At 50.6% G+C, this 27,102-nt stretch overlaps 2 protein-coding genes across 5 annotated transcripts in view; both read right to left on the reverse strand.

Annotated features, from left to right (window-relative positions):
* Positions 1-5,008: 5,008 nt before the first annotated feature.
* LOC116943743 (uncharacterized) lies at positions 5,009-18,765 on the reverse strand. The gene is made up of 3 exons (XM_032956874.2): positions 18,597-18,765; positions 13,435-14,341; positions 5,009-8,066 (listed from the first exon to the last, which is right to left on the reverse strand). The coding sequence occupies exons 1-3, from the start codon at positions 18,715-18,717 to the stop codon at positions 7,868-7,870; spliced, it is 1,227 nt and encodes a 408-aa protein (XP_032812765.1). The 5' UTR covers positions 18,718-18,765; the 3' UTR covers positions 5,009-7,867.
* A 3,095-nt stretch (positions 18,766-21,860) lies between these two features.
* The window catches only part of LOC116943732 (uncharacterized), a 52,892-nt gene continuing 47,650 nt past the window's right edge, over positions 21,861-27,102 (reverse strand). For all 4 annotated transcript variants that reach the window (XM_076068115.1, XM_076068116.1, XM_076068114.1 and 1 more), the window contains one exon: positions 21,861-27,088. In XM_076068115.1, coding sequence (XP_075924230.1) covers positions 26,864-27,088 — 225 coding nt within the window. In that variant the 3' untranslated portion in view covers positions 21,861-26,863. The remainder of the gene's footprint in view (positions 27,089-27,102) is intronic.

Raw genomic sequence — 27,102 nt, forward strand, 5'->3', positions numbered from 1 at the left:
GGCTAGGCCACTCCAGGACCTTGATGTGCTTCTTCTTGAGCCACTCCTTTGTTGCCTTGGCCGTGTGTTTTGGGTCATTGTCATGCTGGAATACCCATCCACGACCCATTTTCAATGCCCTGGCTGAGGGAAGGAGGTTCTCACCCAAGATTTGATTGTACAAGGCCCTGTCCATCGTCCCTTTGATGCGGTGAAGTTGTCCTGTCCCCTTAGCAGAAAAACATCCCCAAAGCATAATGTTTCCACCTCCATGTTTGACGGTGGGGATGGTGTTCTTGGGGTCATAGGCAGCATTCCTCCAAACACGGCAAGTTGAGTTGATGCCAAAGAGCTCCATTTTGGTCTCATCTGACCACAACACTTTCACCCAGTTGTCCTCTGAATTATTCAGATGTTCATTGGCAAACTTCAGACGGGCATGTATATGTGCTTTCTTGAGCAAGGGGACCTTGCGGGCGCTGCAGGATTTTAGTCCTTCACGGCGTAGTGTGTTACCAATTGTTTTCTTGGTGACTATGGTCCCAGCTGCCTTGAGATCATTGACAAGATCCTCCCTTGTCGTTCTGGGCTGATTCCTCACCGTTCTCATGATCATTGCAACTCCACGAGATCTTGCATGGAGCCCCAGGCCGAGGGAGATTGACAGTTCTTTTGTGTTTCTTCCATTTGCGAATAATCGCACCAACTGTTGTCACCTTCTCACCAAGCTGCTTGGCAATGGTCTTGTAGCCCATTCCAGCCTTGTGTAGGTCTACAATCTTGTCCCTGACATCCTTGGAGAGCTATTTGGTCTTGGCCATGGTGGAGAGTTTGGAATCCGATTGATTGATTGCTTCTGTGGACAGGCGTCTTTTATACAGGTAACAAGCTGAGATTAGGAGCAGTCCCTTTAAGAATGTGCTCCTAATCTCAGCTCGTTTTCTGTATAAAAGACACCTGGGAGCCAAAAATCTTTCTGATTGAGAGGGGGTCAAATACTTATTTCCCTCATTAAAATGCAAATCGATTTATAACATTTTTGACATGCGTTTTTCTGGATTTTGTTGTTCTGTCTCTCACTGTTCAAATAAACCTACCATTAAAATTATAGACTGATCATTTCTTTGTCAGTGGGCAAACGTATGAAATCAGCAGGGGATCAAATACTTTTTCCCTCACTGTACATATGCTACAGGCCTCGCACTTTCAAGGGCCCCACGCTAAATGCTTTAAAGCTATCCATTCCGGTTCAGTGATTCTGCACTTACTCTATTACTATAGTACTTTACCGCCTTTAACTTTTATGAACGACTGGGTATTTAAGATTAGCGATTTGTCGTATTATCTGGCTGTATAGCAAATGAAAAAACAATTACTTTACTATGCAAGTTAAAAATTTGTTTTTATATTTGTTTTAATTTGATTCAGGGCCCCTTTGTAACATATGCTACAGGCCCCACACTAGCTTCATCCGGCACTGTTCAAACGTCGACCGCCAGCTGAAGTTTCGCAATTCGCTGCTGGAGTTTGCGCATCAAGACGGGGCCCCGTGTCCACAGAGTGACAGAGCCGTCTCTCTCCAACTGAGCTCTCGATCCCGAGGAGACCGGTTGCAGATGCTGACTGACATTTCTGACGCCGCCGGATGCCAAGGAGGCATCTCTGGCATCGCGTGTGGAAGGACTGGACCCGATCCAAATCAGCTTGAAGCAATGTCCAGGCCTCTGCAGCTATCGTACAACAATGACACTGACAAAACGCAATCCATCCCTCCTGAAAGGAAAACCTCTCTCGTACACCCCCGCCACAGATTTTGTGGTGCCACGACCACTGAGCCACTCCGCAAGCGCCGCAACTCCCCCCCCTACCTCCGCCCTGAACGCACACACGCCGCGCACACAGACACGTAGTGTCCCGGCGGGGGATCGCCTGGCACCACGGGTTTTCATCCGAAGGGTCCCTAGGTGGGAAGTCCCATGGTTTCCCGGTGCCAGGAGATTGGCCGACCCCCCCAGGACAAATTGCATTGCGGCCCCCCTAAATTGGCTTAAAATTGTATGGGCGCACAGAAGTTCACCGGGCGAGCCGCAATGAGTCACTCACCGCACCGGGGAGGGGCCAGGGTGAAATATTAAGTGAACCGCGCAGACGATGAGGTCAGAGGGAAATGCTAGTGCACACTGGCAGGTGTGTATTCGCCAGCCGGGCGGCCTCCCAGATTAAACCAGCTGAGTCAGGGGTAAGGAATGCGAGCGCAGAGATAATGGGCCGGGAAAAAATGCGTAACGTAATGCTCTAGTTAACGGCAGCAAAACGTTTGAAAATCAAAAGGTAAGCGCACGATTGGCTGCGCAGGATGATGTAATGTAACCCTGGATTTTCGAAATCACAGGGCATGAAAAAGGGAACCAGAAACGATTCAAGGGTCTTCTTATCTCCGACCGCCTGGCTGCCCAGACCGACGTCCTGCCTGCCTCCTCGAGCCACTCGCAGCGTCCGTGCGACGCCGCGAGTGCGGCCGCGAGGTACGTGACAGGGCGCGTAAGTATTTGGGGAATTAGATCGTGGTAGGATAAGCTCTGCTCGCAGAATATTTCCTCCGGGCAGTGCAGAGTTTTTTACGCTGCGAATAAAGACATTAGCACAGAGCTTCGTCGCAGTGTTTGTGATTCGAGTGCGTGTTTTCGCGCGGCCACTTTAGAGCGAGTCTTAGCGTGGGGTGCGGGGCAGCGATTAACCACCCGCCGGCACGCGTATTCGCGCAGCCGTTTAACGCGAGCCCTTGTGTGGAGTGGCTGCGTGGGCGGCCGCAGCACGAGCGCTTGTTAAAATAATCGCCTGCAGGTGCACGCGTGTTTGCGCCGCCGCTATCGCGTTGGCCATAGTGCGTGCGCGGGTTAGGGTATAAACCACCCGCAGAAGCGCGCGCGTTCGCGCTGCCGCTATAGCGCTGGCCGTGGCATGGGCACGTATTAGAATACAAGCGCCAGCAGGGATGAACGCGCGTTCGCGCAGCCGCCTTCACATTAATGGTGGTGTACGTGGGTGTGTGTGGAGTAACCCCGTGCGGCGGTGAGAGGGCGCTCGCGCAGTAGGACAGATCACCCGATCGGCGGTGGCTCAGCGGGAGCTGAGCGATGCGGTGGAGGAGGGAGTGGAGGGGGTGAAAGTAGCAAACCACCCGCCCAGCGAGGGCGGTGGGGCGGACGTCGGCCCCCACAATGTGATGGTACAGACGACCCTACCAATTACCTACGGCCCTATCTCAATCATCTCCCCTCTCATCAAGATATTTGAGGCGTTTGATGACGAAAAAGTTCCTCGGAGCTCTGCTTGGCCATATCCTGTTTTCCCTGCATGTCAACAACCTACACACCTATAATCTGCACTCTGACATTAATATTTTTTTGCTGGTGACACAGCCCTGATAGCGTCCAGAAATTGCATGGAGGAGTTAGAACAGCATCTACAATAAGACTTCCATAATCTTCAACATAATGCCCTGAAACTGGTCCTCAATGCTAAAAAAGACAAAAGTTTTGTCTCCTGACTGCACCAAACCTGTCTCTCCACTCATGAACATTGCGGCTCTGGACTCATTGTAGGTCGACAACTTCAAATATCGAGGCATTATCCTGGATTCGAACTTTCAATAAGATGAAGAAAAAAAGATTCCTACTCGGTTTTCCACCTCGATGCTGGTCTGTATAGTTAATACCACCATCCTGCCCTGATTTGATGATTTTAATATCGTCAAACACCCAGCTTCTGAATCTACCTAAAAACGTCTCATTCCATTCTACCACTGCTGTCCATGTTGCTCTTGACGCCTCCTATAGAGTTCATCATTGAAACCTGTACGTTATTTCACTGGGCCGTCTTCATCTTAAAGGTCCTCTTAAACAAATCCACCAATTACCTAAAGGACCACTCAGTTCCTCGAACTCCTCCCATGACCTCAGAGATGTCTCCTTATTACTACTAAAAATACCATTTACTAATACCTTGGTAAAAAGTCTTTCCACGTTGCTGCTCAACGTTTCTGAAATACTCTTGATCAGGGGCGGAGCCAGGATTTTGACTTTGGGGGGGCTGACTTCAATATTCTGAGATATCCAGTGTTTATGTTTTCCAATGGGCGCCACAAATGTATAAAACAAATTTTATTGGATTTGAACGCGGAGTTTATTAATAGGTCGGACCTGCTGATGTGGCTGATAAGTTCGATAAGTTTGAAAGGCTGCCGCTCAAGCAGCCTGCAGGGCAGCACGAGGTGGCAGCCTGCAGGGCAGCACACGGTAGCAGCCTGCAGGGCAGCACAAGGTGGCAGCCTGCAGGGCAGCACAAGGTGGCAGCACAAGGTGGCAGCCGGCAGCACAAGGTGGCAGCCTGCAGCATTTTGCAGCAGCCGGATATCAGGTTATCCCGATTACTGACTTTCCCAAAATGTCAGGGGGGGGGGGCTTAGCCCCCCCCCCCAACCCCCCCTGTGGCTCCGCCCCTGCTCTTGACGCTCATTTAGAACTTGGTTCCTTTCCTCTTCAGGCTTTATCTCTGCCATTGGGCCGAAACTCAGAGCTCACTAGCACCTGTACCTTGCTATCTTTTGGCGCCTCTTGCTCCCACACGTTTGCAATCTCTTTTTTGACATGCGTGTGTTTATGCCACTGTCAGACTAAAGTATAGCGCTTACTTCCACATGGTCCTAGATTGTTCTAGCGCCTATTGCTCTCGTATTATATTATCACAGTTGTTTTTAGTTTACTATTCACGTATTTCATTTATGACCTCGTTTTTTGTGCAACATTCCTCAAGGACCCTGTTCTCTGCAATATTGATGTTTTGTCCTCGTTTCTGTTGTTTCTGTGCTCAGGCACCACGAATCTCCCTTGCAAAAGAGCCAGGCAACTATCCGTCTAACAAATCAAATCAAGTTAATTTGAAAGGGATGGAATAACCGGCCTAGAGTTTGCCCACCTTAATGCTTCTGAAAAACAATGGCCCAGAAGGCAATGAAACAGACCCCATATTGATTTCATGTCACTTTATTATTAAGAAACCGTCAAGACAGCACCTGAATACGTACAGCACGGTGTGTTAGACAAGCGTATAATATATGCTTGGGTTGTGTTCTTAAAAACCTGAACGTATAGTGAAATATTATATCGAAACCTATTGTCCCATAGGGTCCCATTATATTATCTAAGATCTGTTCCTAAGAAAAGGGTTTCTTACCCAAAACCTGCTAAAATAACACTTTCCAACACAACTAAGATATTTTCACGCACAAATATGGAGAATAATAACTAGACAGGTAATTACTACTATATATTTTTTTACCAGCTAAGGCCCACTGAGCTATGTAGCTCTTTTTCAGAAGCGACCTGGCCATCAAAAACGATTGCTGAACGAAGTGGCTTATCACGTGGAAATTTATAGCGGTCAAATGCTCTAAACACGTGTTGATTCTAAATGTGGAGAGAAAAACCGGAGAACTCGGAGAAAAATCAACGCGACCACGGAGAGAGAGAAAGAGAGACACACACAAACTCCAAATATACGGCAGGCATCAGGGTCGGGATCAAAGCCACAACCTCCTGCATACCAGGCGAGGTAGTTAACATCTCGCCACCCTGGCACCCCCAATTAAAAAAAAAACCGTGCACTGTAATTTACAAACCAAAAACTGTTGTGCACACCGTGTGAGGCGCTGCTGCTGCGAGGTGATGAGGGGTGGAGGGGAGGGTGAGGGAAGGGCCAGGAGGAGCGGTGTACGACCCACGGGGAGGTGGAGCGTGGTTTTAACCACGTGGCTTTGGTGTAAACAGAATGCAGCGGGCAGGCAAAACTGACTGGAACCGTGTAAAATGCACGCACGGACAAATGACACGACGTGCATTTACTCTGCGGTTTTATTTACACCAAAAAATATGAGTTACAATAAACAAACAAAACAAACCCCGTAAAAACGAGACGTAAGCCGAAAAGAAGCGTTAATTTATGACGAACGTAATAACATTAACGTATATATCGGCATACGGTACTTTTGAGTGAACGTCACCTTTTGTCATTGCCTCTCGTGTGCACTCGATCAGATTTCTGCGTATTTTTTTTTATTTTGCTTATTCGGTGATAACCTTCGTCTCTGGGTGCCACTTAAACCTCTGTGGGGGCCACCTTGGCCAGGCCTCTAGCACAGTCTGGCTCAGACCTTGACACAGGTTTTTTTTAAATCATAAGAAGAGTGTCAAGTTGGAAAGAGCCGCTGCCACCGCACAGTACTCACTCCTCACTCTCAAAGACAGAGAGCGAGAAGACGACTCGGAAGCACGAGGAGGAACCACAGCTACTATTAACTATATATATTTTTTTACCAGGTTAAGTCCTACTGAGCAATGTAGCTCTTTTGCAGGAACGACCTGGCCACAAATGATCGCTCAACGAAGTGGCTTATCGTCACGTGGAAATTTACAGCGGTCAACCAACTCGAATAAACGCGTGACGTTGATTCTAAATGTGGAGGTGAAAAACCTGAGGACCCAAAGAAAAAAATCCACTCGACCATGAGGAGGACACGCAAACTCCAAATATACAGCAGGTGTCAGGGTCGGGATCGAAGCCACGACCTCCTGTATACCAAGCGATGTAGTTTACAACCGGCCACAGACACGCGGGAATGGTTGCAGCAGCCAGGCAGCGAGTCGGTGCCAAATCTCCCCCCCTCCACCACCCCAAGCTCTGCGGTCCTCTATATGAAGGTGTCGCCGACCAATCACTGAGCGTTTACGTGTGAGAGGAAACCGTAGCACGAGCAGAAATCCCATGCGTGCGCGGGGGGGAAAACACTCGAGTCCATACACACAGAAGAGGTGGGAGCCCACGTCGCTGACGTTACCGCTTCTCCCGGCGAGCCAGGGTACGGGCTCCTCCTCCTCCTCGACTCCCACGGGAAGGCAATCCGTCGACATTTGCGCGATCCAACAACCCTCGCTGCCTCCGCAGTGCTGGCAAAACGGCTCCTGCCTGCGCGAGCACCCCCAGCCACGGCTGTTGCGACAGCCCCGGCGTCAGCGGCCCTGCGAGCGGCGCTCGTGCGGCTGGACGCTTGTTGCACGCGGCGGTGCGCAACTCCCGCACGCGCGCGAGGCATCTCTCGTTTCAACTCCGTTCCGTTTCTCGCACACGCTGGCGGCAGCAATACGCTCGGGGGAGCTAAATGCCAACGCCCGCGGTCCGTTCGCCACGACGAGAGGGCTTCGGTGGAAGGAGTTAGCGATTCCTCCTCCGTTGAAGGAGCGCGGGACTTGCAGGTGCTTGACTGCGTGGTCCACAGTTTGAGTTGCATGGCCACAATCGCACGGCCCTGGCTCGTGTCTTTAATTTGCCACCGATGAAGATTGTGCGCTTCTCTTTTCAACACAAATACATATTTTAGCAAGGCAGGCTCGCACCTAAAATTGCCCAGCGTCCAATAGGGGTTCTTCCTCGGCTCAATATTATTAACCTTTAGTATTATTATTATGATGACATAACGGTGGAGCAGTAGCGCAGTGGTTAGCGCTATACACCTGGTGACCCGAGCTCAATTTCCCACGCACGGCTAAAATCACTGGCGAACGATAGCTGAACCAGTCCTTCACGAACTTGCGCTGAGTATAGAACCAAATCAAGCACGATGAATAAAAAGTGGAGTGTTCTTTGCACACACCTTTTAGGTGAGGGCGCTGGTGAGGTGGGAGAGCTGGTGGGGTGAGGGCACCGGCGAGTCGGAAGCGCTGGTGGGGTGAGTTTGGTGAAAGCTGGTGGGGTGACGGTGCCAGTGAGGTGAGGGCACCGGTGAGGTGAGGGCACCGGTGAGGTAAGGGAGCCCCGGTGTGAGTGTGGGTGCTCACCTGAGCCGGCCTCCCCGCAGGCGCTCGTTGTGCTCGTGGACTCTCCGCGCCCGCTTGGCGAGGCACACGACGAGCAGCAGCCCCAGCGCGAGGGCGCCTCCACCGGCTCCCAGCGCCCCGCCCAGCACCGCGGTGTGCGGCGCGGCCCCCTCGCAGCGCAGCCCCCTGTACCACACGTGCTCCTGCAGCCTGCACCTGCGAGGCCGTGCGAAAAAAACACGGAGGCACCGCACAGCGAACGTCGGCCGCCGATCGCCGCCAAGCGGTTGGCCGCGGCGCTCGTGCCAGGCTTGGTGCGCATTGGGGCCCACGCGAAGTGTCGGAGGCTCGCTACTGGCAGGAGGTCAAGGGACATGCTCAGGTGCCATGGGTCGACTAACCGAGATGAATGACAAAAGCACCACCTGTGCCAACTCACTGATTTTTTTTTACCTGACTGGCGCTCCGCTTGTTATTGTGAGCCTCGCTCGTCTGCCCTTCGCTATTGTTGGAGAACAACTGCCTCCTACTGCCCAGGAGTGTCCTTCACGGTCATCCTCCATACAGGCCCATCTTGACACCACTGGTACCAGTCATTGGCAAGTCCACTCAGCGTTGGCTGGGTATGTGGGCGCCAACATTACCCAGCCAACGTAGTCTTACCTGTTGGAGGAGCTCACCGATGGGACTGTGTCCAGATCTTTCAAGGATATGTGAGCTCCTCAATCAAGTATGATTAAACCCAGGATGGATCATAGGCAGGCCAGCCTGAACTTTTGAAAATGGTACACAAACGTTTCGCTTAGAATACCCGAAGATTCGTATGGAGTAACAAGTCAGGTAGCGTCTACACAGTATTACACAGCAGCTGATGAAAAGACAATGCCACTCGACTGATTCAGAGTGAGATATCTGCCGAAACTGGAGCTGGGAATAGGCACGCTGTGCAGGTGTGGAGACGTCTCCACTCTCTCCAGACCTGCCCTAGGCAGGTGCTTTGTTTTTGTGGGAGTCATCTTCAGCTCCTCAAAGTGAGCAGCAATGAGCAAATCATCAGGATGCATAGCATGGTTGACCAATCTGGAACCATTCCTTGACAGCACCCCATACATCGATTAGTTTCACATTGTATCTGTCCCAGATGGAAATTCCTCTGGTACAGCCATGGAAATATTATCGAACTACGTGGTCAAAGAAGAAGTTAAATAGTGTTGGGGTCAGAGGACATCCCTGTCACACCCAAAGGTGAACAGGGAATGGCTCTGACTCCCGGCAACGCAGCTTTACCCGGGCCTGCCCACCATCGTGAAGGTCCCAAATGATTGTGAGCAGAGAGCACAAATAATAACCCAGAGCCGTGGCATATTTATGGTTTCATATGCCTTGACCAGGTCAATGAAGCAGAGATGTAGGTCCTGTTGAAATTCCTTACACCTCTGCTGTAGGAGACGCACAGAGAATATGGCATCCGTGCAGGACTGCCCTGGTCTGAAACCACTGTGGGGGTTCTGCAAGTCTCTCCACACACCACCAGACAGCAAGCCTAATATACCACCATACATGTCCACATGGCAAAGACAACACACCAAACAATAAACACCACACCACGCAGTCATAATTTCAACTTGTGACACCCTGCACAGTATTCGCTCACTCTTGAGAGAGAGAGAGAGTTCGACTCAAGAGGCGCGAGGAAACACAGACAAGCAGCAAGGGAGCAGCCTAACAATGAGCCGGCGCCAACAAGTGCCCAAGCTCTGCTGTCTTCTATATATGAAGGTGTCATCAGCCAATTAATGAGTGTTTGCACGTGGGAGAAAACCAGAGAAGCAGGAGAAACCCACACGCGTGTGAGGGGGCAACACTATATCCCATACAGACAAGAGGTGGTCGACATTTTTGCTGTACTTCTCTTGGCGGGAAGGCATTTTTATTATTTTACTTTACATGTGCGTGATCCACCAACCCTCGCCTCTACAAGTGCTGGATTACATGCCACGTGTGCAACCACTACCGCCCCGGATAAAGTGTGACACACCGCCCACACACCACCCAGCAAGCACGACCACACCGCATGTGAGCTGCTGCAGGCTCCAGCTGCACACAGCAAACACAGCACACGACCATCGTACAGCACACGCCACTTCTGTCCTACACGCTACTTCCACCTCTCCACTATGTACGTTGAACTTCTTTTGCACCGTACGTAGTCAACTGTGCTCATCAGAGGTGCGGGGCAAGGACAACAAACTAAATACAATAACCAGTTCTAAAGACAAATAGTTGTCAATCTCGATTTAAAAGTGCATAGCTCCAGTGGCTTCCTAATATCGGAAGAGAATTCCAGACGGCCGCAGAAGCGCATCTGAAAACGGTGACCACCGCCGTCTTTGTTCGTTGGTGAGCCAAAAATCCGCCGCTGCGAGGATGACCGGAGTTTGCGTGATGATGGTTTATGCTCGAGATGAGCAGGATATTGTGGTTCATTTGTGGCAAGCACTTTGGCACCCAGCAACAACAGTGCCGCATTGCCCTCATCTCATTCCCGTTCGCAGAATTGCATCCGAATGTATCACGTTACTGGCCTGGTGTGAATTTGTGGTGATTCTTGTGGAAAATTGGTCAGAAATGAATTGTTAAAATGTCCAGACTTGGCCATGATATTTCCACACTCTGTGCTGAATTATCCCACGCCGGCTAATAGAATGGAGGCGGCTTCCCCACTGATTCAGTTTTTGTGTGGGGGGATCAATACTATTTCACCAGCACCTGGCCAGAACACAAATCTGGCATAATTTTTTCCCTTCATGATTGAACAAACCGGTTCTTCAAAGGCCATTCCCAGTGCATTTCGATGTGAACGTCGTGCAGAGTTTTAAGACATTTGTGGCATTCTGCTTTGTTGAACTCTTGAACCTGTCAATAAAATGTGGTTACTCGTGTTAAAGGTAAATAGGAATGCCGTTCATCATAATAATTTGAATGAGTCTCGTGACATTTGATCTCGTAATGGTTATGATTATTAATTCACACACCTCCCAAATAATGTAACTTGTGTTTCGATTTAAAGATTTCGTGACTGCAGGGATTCATCTTCTTGGTTCTGTCGGTAAAGTCACGTAGAATGGAAATAAAATAATAAAAATAAAACATAATGTTTGGCCATGATATTTCCACACTCTGTGCTATTTACATCTGAATTATCCCACTCCGGCTAAAAAATAAAACATAATTTTATTTCCATTCTTCGTGACTTTACCGAAAGAACCAAGAAAATTTCATTCATTTTGGAAATACAACTTAAGCAATGTCCTGCCGCAAGAGGAAATGACGTAAAGTAACGGTGCTTTTTGCGTGTTCAGTTTGTTGTTCCTTTACTCCCCGCACCTCCCATTAGCACGGTTGGCTACGTACGGTGCGAAAGAAGTTCAACGTACATGCCGTACACAGTATAACTGCATTTGCACCACAGTTCTGCACAATTTACTGCCTGTACGGTCATCCTTCGTTCTACGGCAACGAAATATACGGAATTAGGCTAGAACGTAACTCATACATTTTGGAGTTAATTCAATATGTGTTACGTGAAATCACATTTACGGAGTTTGGAATCTCTTAAATTATTCATTTTGGGGGGAGAAAAAAGTATGCCACATTGACATTTGTGTCTGGGACACTATTCATTCTTTACTGGTGTCCCACGACTTACGTTGAGTATTATATTTTGTATCATAAGATTATCGATTTTCCATTAAATGTGTTTAAAAATGGTTTTCTGCATTCTTAACCCTTTCCCGTTCCGAGACGTCTGCAAGTTGCAGAGTGAGTCCCATTCACCGCTGAATCTCGGAATGCGCAGGCAGTTCAGCGTTAATTTTATTTAAAGAGGTGTAGTAGCGCCGCTGTTTTTAAAGATATTGTACTCACCGCAGAAAACTAGCGACACGACCACCGCACTCTACGATAGCTGGCTCCAAACTGTGCCATACGCTCTCTCGTATGGCCGTTTATTTCCGATTACGTTCCGATGACGTACATCATTGGAACAGAATCAGAATACAAACTGATGGGAAAGGAAAAAAGTATTTGATCCCCTGCTGATTTTGTACGTTTGGCCACTGACAAAGAAATGATGAGTCTATAATTTTAATGGTAGGTTTATTTGAACAGTGAGAGACAGAATAACAACAACAAAATCCAGAAAAACGCATGTCAAAAATGTTATAAATTGATTTGCATTTTAATGAGGGAAATAAGTATTTGACCCCCTCTCAATCAGAAAGATTTCTGGCTCCCAGGTGTCTTTTATACAGATAACGAGCTGAGTTTAGGAGCACACTCTTAAAGGGAATGGGCTGCAAGGCCATTGCCAAGCAGCTCGGTGAGAAGGTGATAACAGTTGGTGCGATTATTCGCAAATGGAAGAAACACAAAAGAACTGTCAATCTCCCTCAGCCTGGGGCTCCATGCAAGTTCTCACTTCGTGGAGTTGCAATGATCATGAGAACGGTGAGGAATCAGCCCAGAACTACACGGCAGGATCTTGTCAATGATCCCAAGGCAGCTGGGACCATAGTCACCAAGAAAACAATTGGTAACACACTACACCGTGAAGGACTGAAATCCTGCAGCGCCCACAAGGTCCCCCTGCTCAAAAAAGCACATATACATGCCCGTCTGAAGTTTGCCAATGAACATCTGAATGATTCAGAGGACAACTGGGTGAAAGTGTTGTGGTCAGATGAGACCAAAATGGAGCTCTTTGGCATCAACTAAACTCGCCGTGTTTGGAGGAGGAGGAATGCTGCCTATGATCCCAAGAACACCATCCCCACCGTCAAACATGGAGGTGGAAACATTATGCTTTGGGGGTGTTTTTCTGCTAAGGGGACAGGACAACTTCACCGCATCAAAGGGACGATGGACGGGGCCATGTACCGTCAGATCTTGGGTCAGAACCTCCTTCCCTCAGCCAGGGCATTGAAAATGGGTCGTGGATGCGTATTACAGCATGACAATGACCCAAAACACACAAAGGAGGGGTCAAATACTTATTTCCCTCATTAAAATGCAAATCATTTTATAACATTTTGGACATGCGTTTTTCTGGAGTTTTTTGTTGTTATTCTGTCTCTCACGGTTCAAACAAACCTACCATTAAAATTATAGACTGATTATTTCTTTGTCAGTGGGCAAACGTACAAAATCAGCAGGGGATCAAATACTTTTTCCCCTCACTGTAAAGTGTGATTTTATTACCCTCTTGGGGCCAACATCTTTTCTGAAGGATTGCATCTCCTATTCTATAATGGAAGTTAATAGGAACACAAGAATCGATATACGTAAATTAACTTTACGAACTTTTCAGGAACGTATCCGTTCCATATATCGGAGGGATGCCTGTACGGTACTTCATCTGAAGTGTAACATTTGGCGCCAGTCAATAGAGCGGCCAGGGAATCGTACTTAAGAGCTGTTGGTGGATTTCACGGCGCAGTCCATCCCGAAGCCCCCTAAAGATGTTCAAATGCGTCCGCCCGCGATGTAAATCTCGAGGGGTGCCGCGGAGGTCGTGTGCTCACACCTGCAGAACGCTCCGATTCCCTCGATGAGGTGGCACGTGCCCCCGTTGTAGCAGAAGGCGGGCACGCTCTGGCAAAGGGACACGCAGCCCCCACGCCTGTGCGTATATCCCGGGCCGCAGGTCACCGGGGGAACGGCCGTGGGAAGCGGGAGAGGCGGTGGGGGAGGCGGGAGAGGCGGCGGCGGGGGCGGCAGGAGGAGGGGGGTCCTCGCCGTCCCAGACGCGGAGCCCCTGCGCCTGAGTTCACCGAGCAACTCGTTGATCTGGTGGTGCAGGTATCTCGGGGAGGACGCGAAGAGCTGCATCTCGGTGCGCTGGGTGCGCACGTCGACGGACGGACGGTCGGCCGCGGCTTGCGTCCGCGTGACGTTGTAGAGCGAGGGATCGAGGGCCGTCGCCGCCGCCGCGTCGGCGTCGCCGCCCCAGGCAAGGGCCGTGGCGACGCGTGGGACGCCGCTCGCTGGAGATTCACCACCCCAGTAGGCGCCGCTCGCCCGGCTGCTGTCCTCCGCCGCCGTGCCCGCCGCATCGCCTCCCACGGCCGCCGCCACCGTCGAAGGCAGCTGCGCCCCCGTGAGCGTTCTTCCGTCGTACGCGGGGGGGCCGAGTCTCTGCGACGGCGGCGCGGACGTGAGCGTCATGCTCCCTTCTCCACGAGCGCCGCGGTCCGGCGCACGCGCTTCACCAGGTCCGAGTTCGGAGGGACGGGGAGTCCGGATGGACTCCTCTCCGGCCAGGCTACCATCCCAGGCAGTGATCTCACGCTGGACCCGTGCCGGGCTCCGTGTCGTCTCCCCAACTTCGGCACGTCTCTGGGTTGATTCGACCTGGACTGTGTCGTATGCTGCCGAGGGGGCTCTGACCTCCGCGCGTCCTTCCGCGCCGAGGTTGCGTACCGCCACTGCGTCTGGGAATGTGCGAGATTACCGACAGGAGAGTTAAAACCGTTTCAGATTTATTGCCATTGAAAATAAAATGCTTACGCTGGTTTCTGATCCAGCCGCAGGTCGCTCAGAAGTTGAGCAAGTGGCTCACAATCGGAAGGTTGTGAATTAAACTCCTGGTTGGGGTTGACTCAACCTATCTTCCCTCTGGAATGGGTAAAGTCAGTGTCACTTTAATGAGAAAGTCAGCCATTGTGTGTTTTTGTATTTGTCTCATAAATACTCCTGCCATGCATGAGAATAAGAGTTGGCATCTGCACTAATGCATCATTACATTGAAAATGACATTTTTAAATGTTTCCTGATGAACAGTTTTTAAACTGGCCTTTTAATAGTTACACTTTTAGTAGCCCTTGAGTAAAAAAACACACCCCTCAATAAACAGAAAGTATTCCTCCTGAATAAACTCGTTGGTATTAGAAGTAAAATTATAAAATGATATTGGCACATTGCATTATGGGAAGACTTGGTTTTATTATCAGGTCGAAGCACAATCCACTAAGTGATGACTTGTGGCCAAATATGCCAGTTGATTTTGTTTTTCAGCAAACAGACATGTTGAAAGGCAAGCAAAATGTTGACCGGTTGCAAGTTACATTTTTTTCATTAACTGACATATCTACACAATCTGAGCCAAAATCAAAAATGCATCATTACATTGGTCGTGAGAGCCTGCTCATAACATTTATGGTCTCTGTTATTAAAGGTGATACTCCATGTGGCTGAGTATGATGTTTTGTGTGTTTAGTTTGTCGTCCTTCCCCCGCACCTGATTAGCACGGTTGGCTACGTACGGTGCGAAACAAGTTCAACATACATATACATACAATAACAGCCACCAACAGGCACGGCATGGGTATGCCCCATCATCCAGCAGCGGTTTGACAAAAGGTCCTGTGCACGTTAGTGAAACTGCACGCCGAAAGGATGCCGAGTTACGGATTTGCATCCATATTTGCGCTCGAATATCTCCACGCATTGAAAGCGCCTTGCGTCAACATCTCAACTTCAAACCGTCCCACTGCGTCGTCGGTCACGACGGCGAAGTGGGACGAATTGCGGCAACTGTTGCAAATAGTGGCAACCACCCCGAGTGGGGGGCAATTGTGCCCCCCTTTCGCAGCTCGAGATTGCGTGCGGGATCATCCTGCAAGGATGGCCTCAGGGGCTTCTTTTACGAGCTCAGCGATTGGGTGGGCGATTTTATTTTGTCCTTAGGTATTTTATTAACAGAACGACATCAGATACACAACACAGAGGATATGAACGGGGGTTGACACCAGCACAGACACAGTACGGATTACAGTGCAATGTAAACCCGTCTCCGCCGCATGTTTCGATTGACTGTTTCAGTAAACTCCATAACCCCTGGTGTCTTCCTGACTAAGCTCTTATACCCCTGTAGGAGAAGGGGTAAAAAGGGAGGGGAGTTGGAAGGGGCAGTGCCGAAACGCCCTGACGCAGTGGTTCTTAAATTTTACAGCAGCCTTGCACCCCTTTGCTTCTCATTCGTAAAACAAAATGCGTGTTAATAAACACGCACGGTTTGATGAAACACAGTCGTTGCACTCTACTTACGTGCCCGTGCTTAATTTGTGTTTTCGATTATTTACCTTGTAAAAAAACAAATCTGGCCGTGTCTCGCACCCCCAGAAAGGGCATCTCGCACCCCCCAGGTGGTGCGTGCACCCCCAGGTTGAGAACCACTGCCCTCATGAATGCTCTTAAGAATCAAATTCCCACTGGAGGAGAGGTAGTGAAGGGGTTCCATGTTTGGTGGTAAGCGTCCTCCCTGCCCCTTAGTCTTGCACTCGGATGCTCAAGAGGGGCATTGTGGGCGATGTTTACAAGAAGACGCGGGCGCATTGGCACCACGACGCCGGCACGCGTGGCGTGACTCCCACAACGTCACGGGATCTCGCAACGTTCGCTGTGTGGAGCGGGACGGCGCGACGTTATTGTGTGCTTGGTTCATACAGACACACACGCGAACCCCAGCCCCCCCCCCCCTCGAGTATTAATCAGGGCGGCTGTGGGGCTCTAAGGTCCGAACCTCTGCCAACGGACGTGGAAAAACACGCGATACCCGCTTGGCCAAGTCACACGCTTGGTGGGGGCATCACCCGCTTGGCCGCGTTGTCAATTGAAGGTCTCGGTGAACCGAGTTTGAGAAGCGCACATCGGGCCAATGGAAACACAACCCAGACAGCATTCACGGATGGTTGTCAATGATTTTCGCCGTCACCTTCCCCGGCGAAATAACGCGTTGGGGAAATTACACAAATGAAGCAACCACGATCATCACTCAAAACTCGCCCAGCTGATGAATATAAATGGAGTGTCACTTTCAAGGCAATGACAGATTGGTGAAATGTGGCTTGACACATACTCCTGCGTGTCCAAGTAAGAAGGGTGATGATCGCACACGGGCTCATGAGACTTCACGCGTCCACTGTGGAGCGCCACGGTGGAGGGCCACGGTGGAGGGATGTGAATGAACTCGCCTGATATGCAGGAGGTCTTGGGTTCGATCCCGACCCTGACGCCTGCCTGCTTTACATTTGGAGTTTGCGGTGTCTCTCTGTCATCATCATCATCACAGTGGCTAGGAGATATAAGAATAGGGTTTTTCCCCTTTTTTCTGGCAACAAAACTGAAACCTTTTTACAAGGATTCATGTCTGCATTAACCACAATACCTGCAGTCAAAATGCAAACAAAAAACATACTATGATAATATATGCATTGTCCTTGAAACTTTCTTTTGAGCCTCGGCCCAATTGGTGCTCGAGCATCAATTGGGTCGAGGCTCAAAAGAAAGCCGTCCCTTGGTGTGGACCAATCAGTTTCAAGGACAATGCATATATTATCATAGTATGTATTTTGTTTGCATTTTGACTGCAGGTATTGTGGTTAATGCAGACATGAATCCTCGTAAAAAAGTTTCAGTTTTGTTGCCAGAAAAAAGGGGAAAAACCCTATTCTCATATTTTGGTACTGGCAAAGGAGGTCTAATGATGGATAGGAGATGTTAACTACCTCGCCGGGTATGCAGGAGGTCGTGGGTTCGATCCCGACCCTGACGCCTGCCTGACGCCTGCTGTATATTTGGAGTTTGCGTGTCTCTCTCTCTCTCATCATCACGGTGGCTAAGAGATGTTAACTACCTCGCCTGGTATGCAGGAGGTCGTGGGTTCCATCCTGATCATGTTTGGAGTTTGTCTGTGTGAGCCGTGCCCCCTGTGCCTCGATCTTTCCTGGCCGTGATCGTTATCGAGGACGCAGGGCGGTCATCAATTAATGATGAAAGATACGTTTTGGTAGCACTCTGCGTTATTTTCCTTGTTCCGCTGAGTGATCCTCCTTCTTGTCAACCGTGACACAACTCTCGCTCTCGCTCCCAACACCGGCCACGTACACCCAAGGACTTTCCGCGAGGTTGACGAGGGTCCAATATGGCATCGGTTTATTCGTCCGGCTCACAGCACACAGGTACGCCAACGGACCCTCTGCCGGCGTCACGATCCCCCCCGATACAGGTATCCCTTTCTTCAAAATGCTTAGGAAATACATCTCGTCCAGTGGCTACGTGACTCTGGCGATTGAATCACGCGCCTGCCCATTCTAAGAGATTAACGAAGAGCGCGGCCGAATGAACCACGCGTGTATCATAAGCCAACCGTGACCCAGCAACATTCACAAGGTTTAACAACGACTACTTATATCGTAGTGCACCGCTTTATCAGTAACACAACCACACTGGTTACACACCTGTCTCTCTCCCCGCGGTCACGCGGATTTTCACTCCTCGGTCCTCCGGATGTTCCCCTCCACATTTTAGACTAAACATCACCACGCGTTTAGAGTATTTGGCAACTGCTATAAATGTGCACGTGATGACGATGAGCCACTTGGTCGAGCTATCATTTGTGACAGCCAGAGAGCTGCATCGCTCGGTGGGGGCCTTACCTTTGTTGAATAAAAATGAGCTTAGTCGATGGTTTAGATGCGCCGCGTCTCACAAGGCGTGGGAACTCATCCCCGGTGCCCACGTGGCGTGGTGTCCCGGCGAGTCTCGAGGACGCACGCGCCTGTACTCAGACTCACTCACACTCGTGTGTTTAGACTCACGCGTCCACTCACGCGTGTACTCACACATCCACGCAAGTGTACTCACGCGTCTACTCACGCGAGTACTCACACTCACGCGTGTACTCACACTCACGCGTGTCTCCGTGTAGGCGACCGGCGAGCAGCAGCAGCAGGAGGAGGGGGAGGAGGGGGAGGAGGGGGAGCTGCGCTCTCCACGCGAGACGCAGCAGCCGCCGTGGCCGCCGCATCTCGTTGAGTCGCGGCGGCCACGGCGGCTTCGTGGCGCTGATTGCCAATTAGCGCGTGTGGTGTGGGTGGTGGGGGGCAGGCTGAGGGTGCGGGGGGAGGGCACGGATTAGGGTCGGGGTTGGAGCCCCCGGGCCGGCCTTCTGGGGGGAGGGGGTTGGGGGTCCGGAGTGGGCCGCTTCTGCTGCTGCTGCGCGGTGACCCTCGCGACCCCCCCCCCAGGCAGTGGCCGTGCGGCGCCAAGCGCGAGTGGGTGGCGGCGGTGGTGGTGGTGGCGGTGGTGGTGGCGGTGGTGGTGGTGGTGGCGGTGGTGGTGGTGGTGGCGGTGGTGCGAGGCGTCCCGTGGGCTGCGGGGTCGCCGTGCGCCCTCCCAGGCCGCCTCGCACCACCGCTGCCACACCCTCGCGCTTCGTGAGCCACTGTGGGGAGTTGTGGGTGGTTGCGGTGGTTGGGGGTGGGTGGGGGGGTAATCCTGATAAAACGCCGAGGTTTGTTTTTGATTTTGGTTTAGTAAACATGCGACGTTGCCCCAACGTTGGCACGTGGTTATCCTGACGTTGGGCGAATGTTGGCACGTGGCTCTTCCAACGTTGCCCCAACGTTGGCATCGTGGTTATACCTACAACGTTTATCAGGTAGCCGGGTGAAATTTACAGAATGGGTTTTGTTGGCGATTCGCAATGTAATCCTCATTTGCGCACGACGTGTCAAATCCACGTGCAGCGAGAATCGGATTGACTCACACGCAAAGCTGCTTAAGAGGCATGTGCGCGGTTCGTTGGAAGTGGTGGCGGTGTGCGCCAGAGGTCAGGGCGTCTTTGACAAACCGTGAGTCCGTTTCAGGTTTGCATTCGCGTGGCGATGCCACGGGTCGTTCCGAGCTGGCAACGTTTCTGACGTGCCCGTTAAAGGAGGGATGATGATTGCATTACTGTCAACCCCCTATCAGTGCATACCTTGTTACAGACCAATTCAGACCTTATTGATCACCTCTTGCCCCTTATAAGATCTCAACGTTCATCCTACAAAGTCCCATCACAAGGGAAAAACACAAACAAATATAAACAAAAATGTGCCCGTATTGAAACGTCTGTACGCCGTTTGGACCTGAAAACTCAACTTCCCTGTATAAGAATACGGGTATGTGATTGGCTTAAAGGTGGTCAAGCCTAAAGATGGAGTGGCGACCAAAGGAGGCAACACGCCCGAGAGTCCAATCCGCCGTGCGGGTGCGAGGGATGGATTTGTTGGTTGAATCGCGTGGCCGTGAGAGATGGCGACGATGGCTTTTTGGCAAAGGCATTCATCCAACGGTGGACAGAGCGCAGCTGATGAAGAAAATGTTTTGAGATTATTAAGACGCTAATTTCAAAAGCATAATTTACAAAGAGGCTAAGAAGGCCACTGGATTCGGCCCCTTAGACACATTGCCACTGTTGTTGTCTCGCTACAGTAGTAGACGTTAATTTAGTTTAACCAGGTGGGAAGTCAAGAGACCAGGATGAGTTATTTGCGATGATCGCTATGCATAATGGCAATGGAGTACTTTGGTCACAATTTTATTTCAATTTGGCAAATTTGGACCATGACACCGGCACAGAATGGCCTACTCTTGTCAATGATGCCAGAGGATAACGTCCGCTGAGTGAAGCAGCCAGTGCATGGTATCATAATTGTGTCTGTTAACACACCGCGGTATTGATCAGGGCGGCCACCGGATTCGAAACAGTGCACCTCTGAAACCAGGCGGCGAACGAACTACCGCGTGGCCACGTCTCTCCGCCATAGAGTGATTGGCAGCTGATGTACATCTCGGCACAGCTCACCGCAAGGTGCGGGTAGGTCAGCTGTGGCTCTTGCCAGGATGGGGGGGGGGGGGGGCACGACGGGGAGATGTTAACTACATCGCCTGGTGTACAAGAGGTCGTGGGTTCAATATAGACCCTGACGCCTGTATATTGGGAATTTGCATGTTCTCCCCGTGGTCGTGTGGATTTTTCTCCGATTTTTCCCTCCACATTTAGAAACATCGTGCGTTCAGAGTGTTTGCCTGCTATACACGTCCACGTGATAAGCCATTTGTGGCCAGGTCGCTTCTGAAAAAGAGCTATATGGCTTCGTGGGCCTTACCTGGTAAAAAAACAAATTTGGATTAATTTTAATAAAAAATTTGAGTTTTAGTTTGGGATGGGCCTCGAGTGGGACAGCGTCATCCCCACGCCCTACTGGGGGACAGAACAACCATTTCCTACCTCGACCCCATCCCATAGCGTCCATGGGCCCCGGACCAGATATCTCACTTGTCGGTGCTTCCTGGGGTTGCATAACTTTGGTGGTCCCAATGTCTTTGTGTGTCCAACATAACGGCGAGTTGTGCACAGGCTGCTAAGGGGCCTGTGCGGTCACGTGAGTTGAGGCGACGTTCGTGCGCAAAAATCATTGCAAATGGGTGCATTGGCGGTACACTGGTGCAGCATAACACACCGGTCCTCATAAAAAGTCTAACATTCAAATTTTAATCAGCGAATCTGTTTTAATCAGTCTTTAGTTCACCCTGTGGCTAAGTTTTTGACGCCATTCGAATCTGTATTCAGTCGACTGAGACTTGCTAAAAAAGGTCAACATTGACCGTTGATTTTGGGCACGAGTCAAATCTGTCGAGGGCACGAGGAGTCAAAACACGGAGCAGCCGATCGTCATCAGGCTGGGTGCTGCTGTACGGCAACACTGTGAAGCTTCCTGTTTGGACACTCATAAAAAAACAACACTCGTCTTCCAACTGCTTCGACATCACGAGAACTGATTTTGACGCGCCACCACCACCCCGCAAATATTTTCTGAGATTCTTCCACACCAGCTGTGGCGTCAGTAGCAGCTACAGCATTGCATCGTTACCTTGTCAACGATAAATGAGGGCAGACGTACCACGCGGTGACTCAGGCATGCCGCCGTGCCGTTTGTACCTGCCAATCAATGGCGCATTCATAAAAGTTTCACTGGCAACGGCGACCGGGTTCCTGACTCTCCGAACCAGGGAATCGATTCTGAAAACGGTTACCGGTTACCATTTACCGGTTATCACTCAGCATACGCGGTCTGAAGCCAACCCAGTCGCGATCATGAGCCACGGAGACCAGGCTTGTGGTGGTGTGTGTGTTTGAGTTTATTTACAACGCGGGTGTGTGCAGGTGTGAGCCGGGTTATCACCCACACGTAAGCAGCCTAACGGTTTGCTGGATTCATTTGAAGCATGCAGAGCAGTGACTTGTGAAGCTCACTCAAGACTCGCGGGTGATTTTTTTTATTTAAAGAACACAAACCTAATAACGCATTGCCTTGTTAAATCCAGTCATGTGACGTGGGTCACCAACGCAGCCGTAGCACTTTGCAACCATTGAAACACTGAGCGGACTTCACGCACGCGTGCACCACCGACTAGAACGGAGATATAAATACCAGTAGAATATTTTTGCCATACCGAGATGAAGGAGGCTGATGTGCGACCAGAATGGCTGTTGCTTCGTTGAGATTTACGAGGGAGCGCAATGACACCGATGCAAGGGGGTGAACAATCGAGTAATAGTTTGGTGTTCGACGGTGCACACTCTACTGTCTATGTGACGAGGGGGTTGGGACCCGCGAGACCCCAGATAAGCTCAAACATCAACTCACAACACGACGTAACTGCAACAAAACGGGCCCGGTCACGTGTGGCCAGTGGTGTGTTTATGGTTTGCCACCTGTCCGAGTTTGACCAGGGCAGTCCGGGAAACTGGCATCTGCTGTTCTGAGTGGCAGCGCTCGATCTGTACCGAGATCTGGCGCCGGCATTGCGCTGAAACCTGATCACGGTTTTCATAATTGGCCCCAGGCTGAATGAGAAACACGTCCCACGGTTCGTCTGCGGAAAGGGTGGCCACCCTCGCTGCGGCGCTTCTGGAGACTGTCGCATCACTCACTGCCATCGAACAGATAAGATGCGCTTCAGCGGACACATGCCTTCGTCCGCCCGGTTGAAGGGGCGCCTTGACAGCGCCGATTGCCGAGTCTGTGCCCTACAAAGCGAAGCCGTTTGAGTGCCGGGCACAATATATCATCAACTCCATAGTCAGCGGGAGTACGAGGCAACCGCAGCAGCAGCAGCAACAACAGTGACAGCAGCAGCGGCAGCAGCAGCAGAAGCATTTCACCGACGGGCGGTGGGGTTTGGCAGGTGGCCTGCCCCGTGGAGAGGATCAGCTGTGGCTCTGATAATACACAAACTCATTTCTTTTGAACTGCTTTTTGCGTGAAGTCCGTTGTCCGTCACCTCGCATCTCCGATTAGCAGGGTTGGCTACGTTCGGCTGTGCGAATGAAGTTCAAAGTAAACACGTGATGGGGCCCTGTGTGGGACAGCGCCATTCACACGCCCTGCCGGGAGTCGGAACGACCATGGCCTACCTCGGCCCCATCCATAGAGTCCATGGGCCCTGGACCAGATATCTCACTTGTCGGTGCCACCTGGGGTTGCATAACTCTAGTGGTGCCAATGTCTTTAATGTGGCCAATATAACGGCGAATTGTGAGATAATCATTTGAAACGAGTGGGGGGGGGGATAACAAGTATTTCAGTCTTATTAGCCGTATACATTGGTACAAACTAGAGCACAGTGTTTTTCATTAATTTTACAGTGGTGCCACTTTGGCTGCCGATACGACATCGTCAGTGCGAGGGCCGCCACACATTTGAAACCATTGGGGGTTTGACAGCAGCACGGTGATGATTGGGGGGGTGTTTTCACATTTGTTGTACTGTCAGGGGCCGCACTAAAGGGCACCAGTGGCCCGCAGGCCGTGCAATGAAGAACACTTGACCAGAGGTTTGTTACCCTAAAGTCGTACCAACTTCTTCTCTGGTCCGTGGGACTAGTACAAAAAATGACTGAGTTATCAATGTGGGGACGAGTGTGGGCAGTGACAACTCTCGAAGAATACGGTTGCGGTATACGCAAATACGGAGGAGTTGTGAATAAAGAAGGAGCTTTATATATGTGAGGCTGGTTGACTCTTGAGCCTACGATTCTCTTTGAAGAGAAGGAACACGGAAACTTCTGGTTGGTGACATTTCAGGAAAGTTTAAGAGCTGGCGTCATGGGACTTGGTACAATGTAGAGGCTCTCTCTGCCAGAAAGACTTCCTCAGATGTCTCGACTTTTATGTGCTGGCGGCACATTTCAAGTTGAATTCTTTTCACCAGGTGTAGAACTTCACGAGGCGAGGGTGAGTTCTCGTTGACGAAGGAGAGAGGGTCGCCAAAGTTAACCGCGGCTCAGCGGGCGTGCCGTCGACCCTCGGGCCGAGAAGCGGCACTGGGATTTCTCCCGAGGTGTCATCCCGACGTTACCAGAGTTCGGTAAGCAAAGGGGGGGGGGGGGGCTCGGAGGCGAGATACACTTGCGGTGCTGCAGGGGCTGAACATTGACACCAGTGGGCACTCATCGTGGACAGTCGCACGATCTGGCACAGAGGCGCCGCTCAATCGCCCGATGCCAAATCACAGACACCGCACACACACCACGCTGCACCCGAGCACCTCTGCACCCTCAGACTGTGAACTCATTGCTGTTACGGTGTTGCGACTCAAATATTAAGTGCCCTCCAAAGTTGTCACTGTAAGCAATATCACTTTTCAGCCACTCTAAATGTACTGGTTTAAAAAAAAAAACTATTAATTTAACGCATAGGTTTTCACAGTCAATGTTGCGATGAGCGATTGTTTTTTTTTTTCTGGGTCGGTCAAGTAATGATGTTGCCGAATGTATGTCGTGAAACCCTCTACCTCAGTGATGGGCAACCCAGACGAGTTGGTGGGCCACATGAGCAGCCCTCCTTCACCTTAGCGGGCCGCATGCTTGCTAATCGTGCTTCTGCACGAATCATGACCCCCCTTCCCCCCCCCCCCCCGCATCAGCCTCGACACTAGACCAGGCCACCATGAGGGGCTTGCACGGACTATACAACTATATATTTTTTGTCATTTTATTTTACCAGGCAAGGCCCACTGAGCTATTCGTTCTTTTTTCAGAAGCGACCTGGCCACAAATGATCTCTCAACAAAGTGGCTCATCACATGGTAATTTATAGCAGCCAAATACAGTAAAACCTTGGATTGCGAGCACAATTCGTTCCAGAAACGTGTTTGTAATCCAAAACACTCGTATATCAGTTGTGATCACGTGACGCTCGGCAGACAAAGCGTATACGTACACTGCTAGTATTGCAAGACCTCGCTCGTTTATCAAATTAATATTAACTTACAATTTTTGCTCGTCTTGCAAAACACTCGCAGACCAAGTTACTCGCAATCCAAGGTTTTACTGAACTCTTAAACGTGGAGGGAAAAATCGGAGGACCCGGAGACAAATCCATGCGACCATGGGGAGAGAGATGTGCAAGCTACAAATATACAGCAGGCGCCAGGGTCAGGATCGAACCCACGACCTCCTGTATACAAGGCGAGGTAGTTAACATCTCACCATCATGGCACCCCCATCCCCCCTGCATGCGACCCGCAGGCTGCAGGTTGCCCATCACTGCTCTACCACCTGGCATTGCAAATCAAACGAAATCGTGACGTGTACAACGCAACCAAGTATTGTTTCAGCTCACCGTGGGCGAGTTGTAGAAAGATTTCTCACAATCGCATTCAGAATTAAAACACGACGTGTCACTCGACGACGCGCCAAGCATCCTCAGGACAGAAGCCATCAAAGTGATTCCAGCTTTGGACTTATTCTGGCCTCATCCAAAACATTATGAATCGTAAAACTATTAATGCTGGAATACGGTATAATACACACATAGTTTGCATTTATGCCGCAGTACATTGTTACACGCAGCAATCAATAGCTCTTGCAATGAGCAATGAAGACTAGTAGCATAGAAATGTCACGTGATATCACATTACAGTGGTCCCTCAGTTAACGATATTAGTTGGTTCCACGAAAACCCTCGTTAATTGAAATGATCGTTAATCGAATATAATAAATACATGTTAAAGGGGCTTAATTTGTTCCAAGATGATCAGAATTGAATAATTTTCACCCTAAAAACATAGTTTATAATATTTAAACACGCAATTTTATAAATAAGTAGAAGAACATATTCAAGCATGAATGTTGATCCAAACATGCATAAATAATTAATAAAACAGCATAAAATAAGAATTCTCACCTTAGGCTCTCAAAACGCTCATCAAAGAGTGGGTCACTGATTGGCTGAGGTCTGCCGAGTCCACTTAGGAAGCGCTCCGATTGGCCGAAATTGGCGGCTGCGTGATATCGTACACACATACCGTTGATCGAAAATGTATCGCTAAGAGAAACAATGGGGGAATCCCTATGGGAGGCAGATCGTTAATCTAAATATCGTTAATCGATGGCATCATAAACCAAGGGACCACTGTACGTGCATCTGCAATGGAAAAAAAAAACCCGGAAAAATGCAACCCACTGTTCCGAAATCAGAATGCCCCTCTCGTGTTCAAACTGCGCGCTAACGATGAGCAGCTCGCTGGCGTGGCTCGTGATCTATCACGAGGAACCCGGTGCTTGTGACCGTGTAACACGGGAGCGGGGTGAAATGCATCACCGTTGCAATGACTTGGGTCGACTAGGCCGCCCTCAACTAAGGGTTTGGTTCGCATTGTCCTCTAAACCAGCGGCAAGGAAGCGTCTCTCTACGGCACCGGAAGGGTTTTATTTTAAGGTCTTTGGAGTTTTGGTGAAGGGTGGTATTCCTATCGTTCGCTCGTAAACTGAAACGGCGCGGTGTTACGGCGCTTTTCCAAGCGCGTCCGGTGCGCTTCGATGGCGAAACTTATATCGACCGGCTCTTTAAAAGCGTGACGGAAAATAGATGGTGCTCAGTAGTGGAGATTCCACATTTCTATGGCGGAGGGAAGCGAGTCTATCCATAGGACAACCGCCGTTGGTTCCCTCGCAAAGCGGCGCTCCATTCCGAGCCGAGTTTCAACCGACGGAACTTTGCATCATTAACGCGAAAGTCGACGGAGTGTTCCCGTCATAAGCCAGGCCGGGCAGGTACAACGACGCGGCAAGGGGGAGGCGCTCGTCGGCCACGGCGGAGTGCGCGGAGCGGGCCGCGGCTAGAGGCCCTGCTTGGCGAGGGCGGCCGCCACGTCGTGAGCGAGCGAGTGCAGGCGCGGGGGGGCGTGCGCCGTGCCGCGGGCGCTGGCCGGGGAGAGCGGCGCGGAGGGGCGGCTCCGCGGCGAGCCCTCCAGGGAGAGTTGGGGCGACACGAGCACGATCTCGGCCCCGTGGTCCGTGCGGGCCTTGGCGTTCTCGCGGAACGTCAGCTTGCGGCTCTCGATCTGCGAGGCCGGGC

The sequence above is a fragment of the Petromyzon marinus genome, chromosome 19 (assembly GCF_048934315.1).
Source record: "Petromyzon marinus isolate PM22_M1 ecotype Great Lakes invasive population chromosome 19, UKy_Petmar_22M1.pri1.0, whole genome shotgun sequence".
Lineage (NCBI taxonomy): Eukaryota > Metazoa > Chordata > Hyperoartia > Petromyzontiformes > Petromyzontidae > Petromyzon > Petromyzon marinus.

What these genes read in the sequence shown, in the direction of transcription:
- LOC116943743 (XM_032956874.2), bottom strand. Translation starts at nt 18,717, where the DNA reads ATGCGGCGGCCACGGCGGCTGCTGCGTCTCGCGTGGAGAGCGCAGCTC. An exon ending in ACACGGAGACACGCGTGAGT is followed by an intron (nt 14,342 to 18,596) that starts GTGAGTACACGC and finishes GCACATTCCCAG; the next exon opens with ACGCAGTGGCGGTACGCAAC. An exon ending in GGAATCGGAGCGTTCTGCAG is followed by an intron (nt 8,067 to 13,434) that starts GTGTGAGCACAC and finishes ACGGCCTCGCAG; the next exon opens with GTGCAGGCTGCAGGAGCACG.